Below are 15,722 nucleotides of genomic sequence, written 5' to 3' on the forward strand. Positions count from 1 at the left end.
GGAAGCCAGAATAAACAATAGCACGGGGGGGGGCAAAAGCACTATCTCTTCTCCTAGCCCACCTTACAGGGTCGTTGGGAAGCCAGAATAAACAATAGCACGGGGGGGGGGGGCAAAAGCACTATCTCGTCTCCTAGCCCACCTTACAGGGTCGTTGGGAAGCCAGAATAAACAATAGCACGGGGTGGGGGGGGCAAAAGCACTATCTCTTCTCCTAGCCCACCTTACAGGGTCGTTGGGAAGCCAGAATAAACAATAGCACGGGGGGGGGCAAAAGCACTATCTCTTCTCCTAGCCCACCTTACAGGGTCGTTGGGAAGCCAGAATAAACAATAGCGGGGGGGGGGGCAAAAGCACTAGCTCTTCTCCTAGCCCACCTTACAGGGTCGTTGGGAAGCCAGAATAAACAATAGCACGGGGGGGGGGGAGCACTATCTCTTCTCCTAGCCCACCTTACAGGGTCGTTGGGAAGCCAGAATAAACAATAGCACGGGGGGGGGGGGCAAAAGCACTATCTCTTCTCCTAGCCCACCTTACAGGGTCGTTGGGAAGCCAGAATAAACAATAGCACGGGGGGGGGGGGCAAAAGCACTATCTCTTCTCCTAGCCCACCTTACAGGGTCGTTGGGAAGCCAGAATAAACAATAGCACGGGGGGGGGGGGCAAAAGCACTATCTCTTCTCCTAGCCCACCTTACAGGGTCGTTGGGAAGCCAGAATAAACAATAGCATGGGGGGGGGGGGCAAAAGCACTAGTTTTTTCCTAGCCCACCTTACAGGGTTGTTGGGAAGCCAGAATAAACAATAGCAAGGGGGGGGGGCAAAAGCACTAGTTTTTTCCTAGCCCACCTTACAGGGTTGTTGGGAAGCCAGAATAAACAATAGCGAGGGGGGGGGGCAAAAGCACTAGCTCTTCTCCTAGCCCACCTTACAGGGTTGTTGGGAAGCCAGAATAAGGGGGAAGAGCAACAACAGTGCCCGGCGGGGGGGGGGGAGCCAGCCACTGTCTCTTCTCCTAGCCCACCGTAGCTTCTCTGACTTGCCTATCAGCCCAGGATTCAACCACAATGGTCTATGATAAATTGATGATTTTGAATGACAGCTTCATGTGTCACTAAAATGTCTAACACTACAAATCCAGGTATGCTCCTGGCTTCACTGTAGACACAACACAGAAAAGAATGATAGAGCCAGTACAGAATACGATGTGACCCAGTCTTTATGACTCCTGCAGCCTTTATTTCATTCCATTGTTTAAAAACATGAACACAGAATGTGGGTTGGATGGTAAAATGCCACAGTGATGCCTTCACCATCCAGCCCACCTGCCAGCAACAAGTATGGAACCTGGCAAAAGGTATGCCCAAAAATGTATTCCCAGAGAGATTGTTGGGGAGTAAGTTACAGAAGAAGTAAAAAAAGACATTTTGTTGTTTATTCGCTAAGTCGCTTCCGACTCTTTGTGACTTCATGGGCCAGCCCACGCCAGAGCTTCCTGTCGGCCATCGCCACCCCCAGGTCCCCCGAGGTCGACTCCGTCACCTCCAGAATGTCATCCATCCATCTGGCCCTTGGTCGGCCCCTCTTCCTTTTGCCTTCCCCTTTCCCTAGCATCAGCATCTTCTCCAGGGTATCCCGTCTTCTCATGATGTGGCCAAAGTACTTCAGTTTGGCCTTTCATATCATTCCCTCCAGTGAGCAGTCTGGCTTGATTTCCTGGAGTATGGACTGGCTTGATTGTCCTGCAGTCCAAGGCGCTCTCAGAATTTTCCTCCAGCAAAAAAAGATATATTTCCCAGCAAATAGATGCACTTTCCATGCAAGCATTATTAGAACCAATTAAGTTGAAAAGTAATACCAATAATATCTAATCGACCGGGTTGAAACAAACACTAATATGAGATACAAAAACAAGGAAAGAATTTTTGAACTCTCTTTTTCCAGAAATCACTAACTTGTGGAAACAAAGGAAACACTGAAGGGAATTTGAGATTAATAACAGGCCTTTCAGCATATCAAGTCTCCATGTATGCATCCAGTTTTTAAAGTACGCATGAATAGCCTTTTTTGAGATGAGCCTGTTCGCATGATCACAGAACCCCAAGACAGCCCATGGGTTCTGGGTGGGTCATTAATCACAGCATCAAGCCGCCCTCACCAGGTTCGCGTAAGGGCAATTGTGCAAATTCCTCTGGTACGTGACTGGCATGAGTGGTGGGGGAAATAAACCACCATGGCTTATTTCCCCATCCGTGATGGCGCCAAAATTTTGCTCAAAATTTTTTCCACTGTAAACACAGTTTGTAGTGACGCTGTTGTAAAGTGTGCTTAATGTGCAAAGGAATCAGATTTGGAAAGACCGTTGTTGGACTGCATTCTTTTAATTGAGTTAACCATTAGATTACTCAACAAAGGCTGCAATTCTATGAACTTTATGGTGCACACAACATGGTGTCTTTTTTGGACAAAGAGGCTTATGGTGACATTCCATGTCATGCTGAATTGCAATATTTTACCCTAGGTAAGAGGATCTGATGTGAAACTAAAGTGTGCAGCAATCATGCTTAATACTAGATACACTGAAACGATTTCACGGTGTTGCCTCAACCCCCACACGCCTTCCAAGCCCAGTCTTGAACTGGGGACAATCTACATTACAACTTTAAACTGGTTTCAAACCTGTTTTTTAGCAATTACGGCTACCAAATACAGGAATTCTGAGAATTGTAGCTCTAGGAAGAGGGGCTGCTTGGGCACGGGACAGGGGTCTCTAGCAAAGTATTCTCAATACCCTCATGAAACTGCAGGATTCCTTTAGATAAACGGGTTTGAAACCAGTTTAAAGTTGTAATGTAGATTGCCCCCTGATCGCTACAACAGTGACAGTAAAAAGTACCTTTGACCTCCAGACTCTATAAACAAACAAATCAGCACTTTTTTCTGTAGATCCAATAATTTCATTGGAACACTGTTACGATTTCTCTAATAGGCTATCTGTTGAAACTGTTTATCTGTATCTGCCTTTAAGCAGATCTTAATAACTTTCGATTTTGCTCATTTTTATTGATTCTCTCTGTGTGCTGGTTGTTAGCTATTGCTGTTTTTAATCTGGTGATTTAGTTTATTTTAATTCTATTTAAGCTAGTAGTAATCACACTCAACTTCTGTCATTTTTCTCACAGATTGCATTGATCTTGTCCATGGTTGTCTTGCTATTTGGGGGACCCTCTCCTCTGTATTTGCCATTCCCCAAGGCTTCAACTTTCCCAGCCCTACTTAGAGATGCTCAGGATTCAACCAGGGACGTTTTGCATGTTGGCCTCTTCCCCAATGGCCAACATGGCATTGCAGCCAAAAACATACTACTATTGTTTCTAATCCTTACATCTTCTAAACTTCCCCAAGCTGGTATCAGAGGAGGTAGTTTCTCTCTAATTTGACGCAGAAGATCCATTATTTGTTTGTTTGTATTTCTATCTCACCTTTCTTCCATCATGGAACTTACAGTGGCCACATGTGGTTCCCAGGTAGTCTCCCCTCCAAGTACTGACTAGACCCAAACCTGCTTAGCTTCAGCAAGCTGGCCGCCTCATGTGCCTTCCATCCATGCTCTGGGGCCATGGCCTTGCTTTAAGAAGGACTTGTTGAGTCCTGAATCAAACAACTTCCTTTGTCCTCTTAGCAAATGAACAGCATGAGTTTCATAGAATCACAGAGTTGGAAGGGATCTTGTAGGCCATCTGCCATAACCACCTGCTTGATGCAGGAAATCCAGCTTCTGCTTAGAAGATGTCCAGTGAGGAAGAGCCAGCCACCCGCTAGGTAATTGGTTCCATTGTTAAATTGTCCTTGCCATCAAGAAGTTTTTCCTAATGTTCAACCAAAATTTAAGCCCATTAGATTTGATCCTGGGGCGGCAGAGGTCATGCATTTGGCTTCTTCCATGTAACAGTCCTTTGTGGATTTGAGGAGCAGTATCATGGTTAGTTGCTGGAAACTACTTAACCAAAAGACTTATGTCAGAGGTCCCCAACTTTTTTGAGTCAGTGGGCACATTTGGAAATTTGAGAGCGAGTCATGGGTGCTCTCAGAAAACGACTGCCAGGGTGTTTGTCCATTCACAGAATGACCGCTAAGGGTGCACATGGCCAGTCACAAAACGCTCGTTTCCCAGAAGGCAAACTGGGGAAGCCAAAAGAAAAGTAACTTGTCCAAGGACTTAATTACAAGGCAAAGGCAGGGCCCGAGCTCCAAAGCATCACCTGCTGAGCTTTTATCATTCCAAGCTATCCATCCCCAACCTCCCCCAGAGGGCACCAGGTTGAGGAAAGCAAGTTGTTAGTTACTTCAGTCAACCAGTTCCTTTTTCCAGCTCTTCCTCCCCCTACTCAACTGTCACCTCAATATTTCATAGATTGTGGTAGTTGTACCTTATATGGCCTGCTTTTCCCACTGATAAAACCCCCATTGGGCTGGAGCAATCACCCACCATAACGCAGTAGTTTCTCTGCCCATTCACCTTATACAGCCTGCTTTCCCCATTGATAAAACCGCATTAGGGCTCTTTTAATCTTCCACATATCCCAATGCTAGATGAGGGCCACCCCTCCCCCCTTGTGTGCATGTTTACTCAAAATAAGTTTCGCTTCCTAGTAAGAAGTGAATCTTGCTGCAATGCAGTCTCAAGCAGGGGAGTAAGCCCAGTGAGTTCAATGGGACTTCCTTTCAAGTAAGCCTTCATGGGGATCATGCTGCGAGGTTTGCTTTTTCTCTAGATACAGGATGGGGATTCACCCCAATGCTGGATGAGATGGGAGAGTTGTGGGGTAAACTACGGGGGCTTATTTCAGGCCCTCCAGTAAACTTCCCTGAGCAGGGGAGTGTGGGCAGAGGCGGGGAACAACTCTCTCATTCGCTGAGCAGCACCTGGGGTTGATGACATTTTCCATGAAATTGGCTTTGGCCCGTTGCAGGCACACGAAGCCAGAAAAGCCAAAGCGGAGGCTTAGGTGGTGCATACTCGGCTTTTCTGGCTTTGTGTGCCGCTGTCGGACCAAAGCCGATTGCATGAAAAGCTGGAGAAAACCTGAAAGCGCTGCTCATTCCATTTCCATGTAGATCCTGCCTCCCCACCCTTCCAGGTTCTTTGACTCAGGATGCTTCAAGATGAGGCTTTTATTGTCCACTTGCCCTGCCTCAAACAGTGAATTTTATAGGAGGACCAGATCTTCCGCTTGCAACCCTCCAGTGTTTCCCATCATTTCTTCTGTCTTTTTACTTGTTTTTCTTACCACAAAAAATCATGATGAGAAAGGGTAGATGGAATAGCTGCGCAATGACTTTCAACTGGAAGTGCTAGGAGAGGTCTGTCTGAAGCACCCTTAATGGGTTGGAATATATTGTGCAAAGCAAATATGTGGTCATCTTCTCCAACATGGCTGTTATGCCTTTGACATTCCTGGTGCAAGATGTCAGCATGACACCAAGATCTTGAACTTCTTGTGGATCTATTTTGGCTCATTTATCTTTAAGGGCGCAATCCTATCGAGATAGGTGGCCGCCTCTGAACTCAGAGGCGACCGCCTATCCAAAGAGGGGCAGGAGAAGCACAGAGGGGGTTGTTCCCTCTGCGCTTCTCCTGCCCCGCTTTTTCTGCTAGACAGCCAATTGCGGCTGTCTAGCCACGGGAGGGCGGAGCAGGGGAGGAGGCTGCTGGGCGACACATTGGATCTCCCCGCCCTGGAATGCCCCCAGCCACGCCCCTTTCCGGCCCCTCTGCGCTCCTCTTGTGCACGCGGAGGATGGGGCTGTTCTGCGCTGCCTCTGAGGTGGTGCGGAAGTAAGGGTAAGTCAGTTTTCCGGGAACTGACCTCGGAGCACGGGCTCTGAGGTCAGTGCCTGGAAAACAGCATATCCTATGGCTGTCTAGCCGCTGTTTAGCGGCCATAGGATTGCTCCCTAAGAGATTCAAGATTTTTACCACAGATTTCTTTTTTGGAGACTATAGGACAGCAAAATATTCTAATGTGTCTTCAAGAGAATCCCTAAGTTGGGTTGCTTAATGTACTTGTGTGGCATGGAAGAACCAGAGCTATCTGTCCTTAGATTGCTTCCTTCCCTCGGATGGGTTGGATACAGATTTAGTCATACTTGGAGTAGACCTACTGAAATAAAAGGACTTAAATTAGTCATAACTAAAGTCCCATTGATTTGAATGAGTCTGCTTTAAGTATGGCCAACCCAAGGTCTTTAGAATGGAATACAGCCTACCTGGTCATGGATACACAAACTTATGTAATTAAATTAGTTGCAGAGTTTGCATTCCAAGCTATAAATATTCATTACCAACTTCTACAGAATTGTTTTAATTTTATCTTAATCTTGTTTAAATTTGTAATAATGAACAATGTTTTCCCAGTAGGATTTCTGTATTTTGGAGTTTCTTTTCCCCTCATTGTATGAAATAAAATATTTATTTTGGAATTTGAAAGTCTGTGGACTGTTAATAAACTTGATACTGATACTCAGCTTCCTGATTTTTTGTTTCTGGCCAAATACTTCTTGGGAATTTGGCTTGAAATCCCATGTCATGAACGTGCTTTCAGCAGGAAACCTAGAATTTGCCTAAGGCTGAATCTACACTTAGCAGTTTTACCGTTCTCATGCTGCAGTGATAACTATTGGTGCCCATATAGTTATCACTGCAGCATGGTAACAGTAAAACTGCTATGCGCAGATTCAGCCTGTGCCTATGGTCTCAGCAAGAGGTGTGGCAAGATACAATTCCAGGCAGGAGGGTGAGCAAAAACATTCAGCTACTTTCCCTCATTGTCTATCCTTTCTTGCTTCCATATCTTATCCCAGCATTTCTCAAATGATGGGAACCTCAAAACCAGTCAAAGGTAAAATATATGTTTTATTTATAATGTTTTACTAAAACTAAACAGAAAGTCATTCCACAGAAAGCAACTCTGTACCATTTAAGAATATGGATGATTTAGGAAGAGAAAAATACTTTGTCAGAAGTTTAATATCAAGTAATATGAGATTAAGATATATAAACTAGTTTCAGGAAATTAGAACATTTTAGCTCCTGATGAGCTTTCAATTACCTCTTTCCTAAAACCCTGTCAATTAGAAGCACTAAAGTCACATCTGGACAGCAGTTTTGAATGAGGACAGGCTATTTGCATTCAGCATTCTTTTCTCAACCATTGCAAGTTTCCCATGCTTTGCAGATACTGAAGCTGAAGCTCAAATATTTTGGCCACCTAATGCGAAGAGAAAACTCTCTGGAAAAGACCCTGATGCTGGGAAAGACTGAAGGCAAAAGGAGAAGGGGACGGCAGAGGATGAGATGGCTAGATAGCATCACTGATGCATTGAATAGCGCAGGACAGGAAGGCCTGGCGTGCTATGGTCCATGGGGTCACGAAGAGTCGGACACGACTGAACGACTGACCAACAACAACCAGATACTCACCAAGACTTTAAAATAGGAATAGAAAACATGTGGCTGTCCAGATGTTGTTGGACTACAATTCCCATCAGCCCTTACCATGGGCTGTGCTGGCTAGGGCTGGTGGGAGTTGTTGTGCAACAACATCTGGGGGCCATACATTCCTTACCAGTGCTTTAAATAAAGGACTGGCCAACAAGCAACAGCCAAAACTCAAAAATAATCTATCAAAGTTCTGATAATATGGAGTATATAGGTATAGTGCAAACTGTATGCATTCGTTAACTATGGTTAACATGGAATCAAGATGTTTTCTTTCAACGTTGCTGCAATATCATATCAGAATTTTGTCACTTGGAAAGATATATTTACGCACGCACGCACGCACACCACCCCTGCCCAACTGGTGCTTAAGGGTTCTTCTGATTTTCCAGCCTGCTTGCAGGATAATTAGGCATGTATATAAGTATTTGCAAATTTAGTACAGAGCCTTCATATTTTCCTCGATCTTTTACACCTTTTAGATTCGTGCCAAATTTAAGAGATAGTAAATGGCAGACAAACGTTATCAGAGAGAGAGCCAGAGCACTACCAACAAGTCAAGATGCTTGGAGAAATTTTCACAACCCTCTTGCCCTTCTTCTCCATGATTTGGGTTCTGGGCAATTACATACCAACTCTACATATACATTATGAAATATACACACACATATCCCAAAACACACATATTCTTCCAGATGGTGTCATCATAACTGGCTGTGGCATGACCAGTCCCTGCAGGCAGGTCAAGGTGGGAAGTTCAGGCTGTCATGAACTGACAAAATGTGGATGTGGATGTGTACTATTCAGCAAGAGGCAGTCAAAGCAACCAGACTGGCAGTGCAGAAAACCAGGCCTTGGGCCATAAATAATTGATCCAAGAAGGAAAGTGAGAGCTGGCCTAGGTCTCTGGGAAACACTTCTCTAAAAGAACCAGGAACCTTAGATGACGGCAGACGGATGGGTTCCTGGCTGAACCTGTCCAATCCTTTTCCTTCCCCTTGCTAGGAATCAATCAGTGGTGCGAAGACTGCATATCCATTTACCAACACAGGCCCAGCAAGGAATCCAGGAGCACAGCAGTGCCAGGTGGGCCCATAGTCCAGGTTCCAGCAGAAAAGCTCTGGTTGGCAGCCAGTGCCATGGTGCATGCAGAGGCATCACCATAATATAATTAGCGCATGGGAGTAGGAATAAAAGCAGCTCCGCCTTCAGACAATACGAGTGTATGCACATATGCATATAATGTTGAGAGCGACACATAGTCTAGATGGTGTTGGTCTTGATCCATGGGGTCAACGCAGCTTCCCTTGTGGAACTTCGAAGCTATCGTGGTTGCCATCACCAATAACTGTTGGGAGCAGGGAAAGCAATGACATTTTCAGAGAAGCCTCCCCTGAATGGAGATTCCAACCATGAGGGACAATGCCAGAAGAAGCCAGCTGAGAGATGTGTTGGAGGGCGATGCTAGATGGGGAAGAAGAAAAGGAATCGAGATGAGCCCCTACGATACAGGATCCATTCAAGATCCTTGGCTTTAAGCCCTCCCAGGAAACCCACTCATGCACCCGCTCAAATTCAGGGACAGTGGACAGACTGTGCCTGCACTACAGAGTTGTGTCACCAGTTTACTTTTCCCCATAGGACTAAGTGGCAGGCATTTATTTTGTATGGGAGAATATAGATGGATGGACTCTGTATAGCTGGGCTAGGCTAAATCCACACCTGGTGCCCCCAGCTTCCAAGGCAAGGGGCAGATCTCACCCCTCTCAGCTGTGTCCCAGATGGAGCTTTTCTCCCATAGAACTCAATGAGAACCTAACCCTTTATAGCCCCCCTTCTTCAGATGCACAATCTCACCCCTTGTGTTACAACGTTATAGTGCAATGCAATGCTGCTAAAATGCAAGGGACTGGCATTTATACATATTGTCAAGGTTCCCCTGGACCTCCTGAGCAACTCCTTAAGGATCTCATGCCTCCTTAAGGGTCCCACCTTCCTTCTTTTGAACTTCCCCTTCCCTGTAACATGGGGTTTAGGCAGCAGACGTGGCGTGACTGACACTCTAGGCACAGGGTTTAACCACAGCAGTTTACTAGTAGATTTAAAGCAAACCACAACTAAAGGTATTTGCACAATAGAGCTGAGTGATACAAAAGGCCTTAAAAGAAAATAAAAGTTGCAAAATGCAAGTTCCTGTACCCTAGCTGTCCTTAGACTTTTCTAGGCTGCTTCTTCCTGTTCACTCTTCAGACTCTGCTCTCACTTCAGGCTCTGGCTGTCTCTCTGCTCTTACTGGCTCTCTCCCTCTCTTTATATACCCTCCTCCCTCAAAACTGAAAGTACTGCTTCAAACATGAAGAAATGAAACTTAAGTGGAGAATTGAAACTGATACCTAGCCAGAGAAATGAAACTACTCCTCTCAGGGTTACCCCCCCCAACAGAAAACGCCAGGCCTCTAAGTGTGACCATTTTTCCCTTTGCCTCTGTAGGCCTCAGACCTTCACACATATATATCATACACCGCCAGTTACCTCCCAGTCCTACATACATTTCTTCTTATACTACTCCTTCCCCTTAAGTTGGGAAGATGTAATTGCTGGAGGATTGGAAATTCTGGGTCTGTGCAAAATAGGACAAACTGATGGAAACAGGTTGCAAAATTTCAAGCATTGTTGCGAGCTTACTGGACGTTTCCATTTCAGAATACAAAGGTGTTTCTCAGAGATGATGCATGTCTAATTTTTAGGGGACTTGAATGCAGTTCTCTCCCCAGCTAACATGCCCAATGTTGTTAGACCAGTTTGATCTGTCTGAGCATTTTCAGTGGTTGCAGCCACACTTTGGAACACAGCTTTCCCCGGGGGGGTCAGCAGAGCCCCTTCATAGAGCTTCCTGCAGCATCACATTTTTATTAAAGAAGGCATTCCCCACACTCCAAAGTGCTGGAAATTTGACAGCCACATAAACCACAGATACTTACCACTTAGTGGTTGAATATTGATATAGCCATTTGGAGTTGGATATGATGGTGGTTTTGTTTTCGGAGGTGCTTTGCTGGTAGCTTTCCTTGCGGGTGTAGCAGCTTCAGTTGTTGCTTGAGATGGGGCAGGCCCTGGAGGAACACGTGTTTTGTGAGATGTTTCTGGGACACGGACAGTGGTCCTTCTTGACATGGTTGGGGTTTTGTCCGTCATTTTTGTGGCTGTGCTGATGGATGCTGGGGTGGTGGCATTTGGCATGGGTTTAGGTGGTGCTGGTGGGCTTTCAGCAGATGGAACAGTCATACTAGGCATGGTTATATTGTCGGTGCTGATTGTGGTTGCGTCGGCACTGAATGTGTGGTTTCTGATGGCGATGAGTGTGTGGGAAAGGGTTGCATTGGTGGCAGTATTAATGCTGAAGTCTGTGACGGTGGCAGGAAGACTTGCGTGGTTAGTTGTGATGGTGGTGTTGGAGGCTGCTGTGGTTTCGTCGGAGGTGTTCATGTTGATACCTGTTCCAGTGGTGGGGACAGGGATCCCAAAGATGGTATCATTTGAAGCAGATGTGATGTTGGAGGAGGTAACAATGATTTCAGTGGGGCCAACAATGGTGGAGTCTATGGTGACTGTAGGAAGAATTGTGCTGTTGGTCATGGTGCTGTTGGAATGTGCGGTACTTTTGCTGGAGGTAGTCACACTGCTATCACTTGTAGTAGCAGGGACCGGTGTTCCACTGATGGTATCATTTGAAGTAGGTGTGATGTTGGACGAGGTAGCCATGATTTCTGTGGGGACAGCAGTGACAGAGTCTATGGTGATGGCGGAAAGGTCTGTGCTGTTGGTTGTAGTGCTGCTTGAATCTGCTGCAGCTTTGCCAGCAGTAGTTGTGTTGATTTCTCTTGTGGTGGCTGGGGCTGCTGTTCCACTGATGGTATCATCTGAAGTAGTTGTGATGTTGGAGGAGACAGCTGGGATTTTGGTGGGGAAAGCAATGGCGGGATCTATGGTGGTGGCAGGAACAGTTGTGTTGGTATTGATGGAGGTAGATGTTTCATTGGCCACAATGGTGATATTGAAGACGGGAGTTGAATGGGAGTCAGCAGCTCGAAGGATGATTGCCTTCAGCCTCGTGGAGGCGGAGAAAGTGGTTTCATTATTGCTGGAGGTAGTTGAGTTGCTGATGGCAGAGACAGTAATCCCCATGATGGGGCTAATAGGGGTGACGGTGGTTGGAAAATCATTACGTTTTGTAGCTATGGAGGCAGGCACTACTGAGCTGCTGGCTGCTGTAGAAGATGGAGATGTCATCCCTCCTTTCAGGCCAATCCCAAGGGTGTCCAGCTCAGATTGAAAGTTGCTCTTGATCCACATGGCGACTGAAGGATAATTTTCAGCTTCCCTCAGGTCAGGCAAATTTACACCGAGCAAACTTCTCACGTCCTGGATGCTCAGTTTCTGCAAAACATTTGTGACACCTTTGCTCATTCAAGCAGTGTCAGGATCCCTGCATTTGAATTATAGCTTAATTATTCTAACCTGTCCAGAAAGCATGACAAATATAGACCCTATCTTCACTACAAACTTGTGCCCATTTTATAACACATTGTAAACTATCATTGTGTCTCTTATTGTAGTTTTCTGAGAGCATTGAGAATTCTGTTAGAGATTCCTAACCCTATCCCATAGAACTATTTTCCCCAGAGTTCCTGAATAAGAGGACATGACTGTGTTGAACCAGTTTAAGTCTGCAGTGTTTATATGCTCACAACATATAGCAGATACTTCCAAATTTTGATTGACGCTCTCTAACTACTGCCACCAAAGCACTAATGTAATGTAATGTGACTTGACTGAAGGCTGCCTTAATAAATGACATGACTCATTCACTTTTAGAACTAACCTGTAGTTCTTCTGGATTTAGTTTAATAAATGTATTGATATCCATAGCAACCTGAGACCTAGCCAGCTTTTTCAGGTCTTCAACTGGAGCTCCACCTTAAAAGAAAAAAGAAAGAAAGAAAGAAAGAAAGAAAGAAAGAAAGAAAGAAAGAAAGAAAAGGAATTATGAGGGAAGATGGAGATCATGTTATTGGCACCTTCACTGAGTTCAGCTGAAATGGACACGTTCTCCTCTTGTGTTGAGCTCTGGGGAGGGGGGAAGTTATGTAAATTTGAAGGAGAAGCTAGCTGTAATACAGTGCTGATTGACTTCTTCCCCCATGATGTCATCAAGAAACTTTCTTTACCCTCTTCCCAATCCCTGGGGATTTGTACTTTTTTTTTTTTTTAAGTTATCCTTTTTAATTAACAATGGGTGAATGAATGGAAAAATATATACATGTTCATGCAATGCTTTTAAAAATGAAAAGGCGTATAGCTCAACTGAAGTGTAAGGGTGGGGCAAGGCTCATGACTGAGCCAACATTTCCTGGATGCATGTCTGTCACTTTAGTTGTGAAGCTGTGGACTCTTCTTTTACATTCTGTCTGCCTTTCTCCTTACAAAGGTGGTAGCAAAAGAGCAAACATGTTCTTGCCTAAAGATGGTGGGCCTTATTAAGAGCCCTGGTACACTTGGGTCTCCTGTGGCTGACGAAGCTCCATAATTCCTGGGGTTCTTTTTCCTTTCTCATACCGCAGAAGCTTGTGGGATTTGGTAGCTGGAGTAGAATTCAGCATTCTGAGTGCCAAACTCAGTGTAATATCAGAGATGTATAAACACATCCTAGACATCTGTTTTGTGCGTGCTAAAAGCTACTGGGCCTCCCAGTTCGGACAGGGTCTGCAGCGGAGGAGGTTTAAGCCTTACCCCCACTCAGATTCCCCACACAAGCCCCTCCCACCTGCAGCTGCTCTTAGCTTTGGAGCAGAAAACACAGAGGTGCCCAGACTATCCTTGTATGTTTTCCCCACCAGGACTAATGGAAGCTTGGGGGGGGGGGGGATTTGGATTGGAGCCCACAGTGGAGGGCAAAGGTATTTCTAAATGCCCCTTCTTCTGTACCATGCCCTATCCAAACTGAGGAGGGGAACCGCTGCTTCAAGTAGAACTAGGCCAAAACATTCTGCCTGGACTTTTGTCAGTTGAGAGTGGGGTGGGGCAAAAACAATAATCTTCGGGGAGTGTTTGAATTCCATTCATTTTTTGTATGTGTGGGGTGGGGGTGGGGATTACCATTATTTAAGATAAGGAGGGGGGTTGTCTGTCTGCCCATCTGTCCGTCCTTCCTTCCACTTTGGGAAAAAAGCTTTGCTGCCACTTCAAGCAGCAGTAACAGCTTAATTCCTGGAATATCCTTTGGGGGAGGGTGGCTGTCCCCACTTCAGCTACAGTTTCAAAGCAACCATTGAGGTGGAATGGACCATTTCATATCCTGAAACTGTAGTGGGATTCACTACATCTTGAACTGCAGGAACTCCAGAACAGGTAACAGTAGCAGGGTGGCCAGGAAATGGGGTGAAGGAGATAGGGTTATAGTCATGCATCATCAAGCACGTCACACGCCCCATCTCCGAACCAGCTAAGACAATAGCATTGTACCTGTTCAGATCTCGAATAATTTATCTATACTTCTGATGGAACTTCCAAAATAATTAAAACAGCCATTTAAAAGACTGGGGGCACCTGAGAAAAACTGGGAATGCTACCTGTAGCAAACAGGCACATATTTCTACCTTGCTTGCTTGGTAGAGCAGCCGGGGAGGTGCCCAGCCTATTATTTATACCCAAGTAGCACTGCCACCATCCATGTTTTAATACCTAAGTCTGAACACAAGAATTCAAACGTATAGTACCTTAAATGGGAAGAGACATACCTGTGCCAATCTCCTTCTGATAGCTTAGTAGCATTATACAGAATAGGGAAATCGTCCAAGTGAAAGCTCTTTGATCCACTCCAGGTTTTTAATTCAAAATATTTATTAAATGGTTCAAGGTAAAGGATTAAGAGATAGCAAATTGCATAGGAAGAATATAAGCCATAATTTCAAATCCTAGACTGGTGTGGTCTTTAAAGTACTTTCAGTAACTTGCAAACATAGTATCTTCAGCTCACTTGCACCAAGGATCGGACTTTGTCTTGGAGGGGTGCAGTAGATATTCCCCAGGTAAGGAAGACAAAAACTGAAGGAAATACAATGCTATCCCAATTTTAAATTGTGTTTCCAGAGGGGCTATGATTGACAGGGAGGCAGAGAGCCAATCAAAAGGAATTCAAGAATGTGTGAGATTCACTCATCTCAGGAGATGGATGGTTAGAACTTTGCCATTCACAGGAACGAGGGAAAGAGAGGCGTGAATTGGGAAGCATCCCCTCTTGGGCTCCTTTCAGTTGGGATCTAATTAGGGGGAAACATCCTCTAGTGTCTTCATGAAAAAAACTAGGCTGCGCGCATGCTGCTTGCTTCGCTCTACGGCAGGAAAGAGTTTACGTCAGCAAAGGGATTCTTAAGGGAGAAGGGGTGTGCCTTGTTTCACAACTGTTGAGGAGATACTTGGGATTCACAGGGACAAATGAGACAGTGGAGGGTGTTAATTCTGGAGGGAGGAAAAGGCGAGTGGGAAGGCACCTGTACTGCTTGTGGAAGAACGGAGGGAAACTGAGGAATAACAAATTACCCACCTAGATATGGCTGAATTAGTGGATAATATGCACTGGATCCTTCTTGGCTGGCAAAGGCCGCATGCGCTTTTTCATACAGTAGGTTTTTCTTGCCTTGGGAACATGAGGCGATATCTAGCTTCTCAGCATGTCTAGACAAAGCAAAATGTAAGAGGTGAGACTCTGGAAGTCGCTGAGGCTTGGATCAAATGACTGCTCAACACCATATGAACTTGAAAGACTGCTTAATTGCCAACTCAAAATCATGACTCAAAATCACGACCACAAATTGTGCAAATTGTGCAAATTCGGAAACTAAAAAAATTCTATTCTGTTGATGGGTGGACAATGGAACAAAAGGCACCTGACAATCTGTACATCCCTAGTCCTGGATCTGTCTTATGCTTAGGGTTGACTGCTCAAAGTTGTTTGTAGATATATGTTGTCTCCGTGCATACTGTTGTTTCTGTGTTACATGTAAATAGTTTTAAACTCTGTATACTGTATTTTAATGTTTTTTAATCTTTGTAAACCACCCAGAGAGCTTTGGCTATGGGGGCAGTATAGAAATGCAGTAAATCAATAAATAAATGTGTGCCCCTCAGAATGCAAGTGTTTCCACTACTGTGCCAAACTCCTT

The 15,722-nt window shown here is 45.1% G+C and overlaps 1 protein-coding gene across 1 annotated transcript in view; it reads right to left on the minus strand.

Moving 5' to 3' along the window:
* Window positions 1–6,896: 6,896 nt before the first annotated feature.
* Window positions 6,897–15,722, minus strand: part of LOC146336781 (uncharacterized) — a 62,405-nt gene continuing 53,579 nt past the window's right edge. Inside the window, exons 32-35 of the mRNA XM_084817885.1 lie at window positions 15,104–15,234; window positions 12,383–12,477; window positions 10,482–11,937; window positions 6,897–8,964 (exon numbers count right to left, since the gene is read on the minus strand). Coding sequence (XP_084674011.1) covers window positions 8,879–8,964; window positions 10,482–11,937; window positions 12,383–12,477; window positions 15,104–15,234 — 1,768 coding nt within the window. The 3' untranslated portion in view covers window positions 6,897–8,878. The remainder of the gene's footprint in view (window positions 8,965–10,481; window positions 11,938–12,382; window positions 12,478–15,103; window positions 15,235–15,722) is intronic.

This window comes from Heloderma suspectum, chromosome 12, assembly GCF_057233095.1.
Source record: "Heloderma suspectum isolate Gila_16-S chromosome 12, 16-S_ref, whole genome shotgun sequence".
In the NCBI taxonomy this organism is placed as follows: Eukaryota; Metazoa; Chordata; class Lepidosauria; order Squamata; family Helodermatidae; genus Heloderma; species Heloderma suspectum.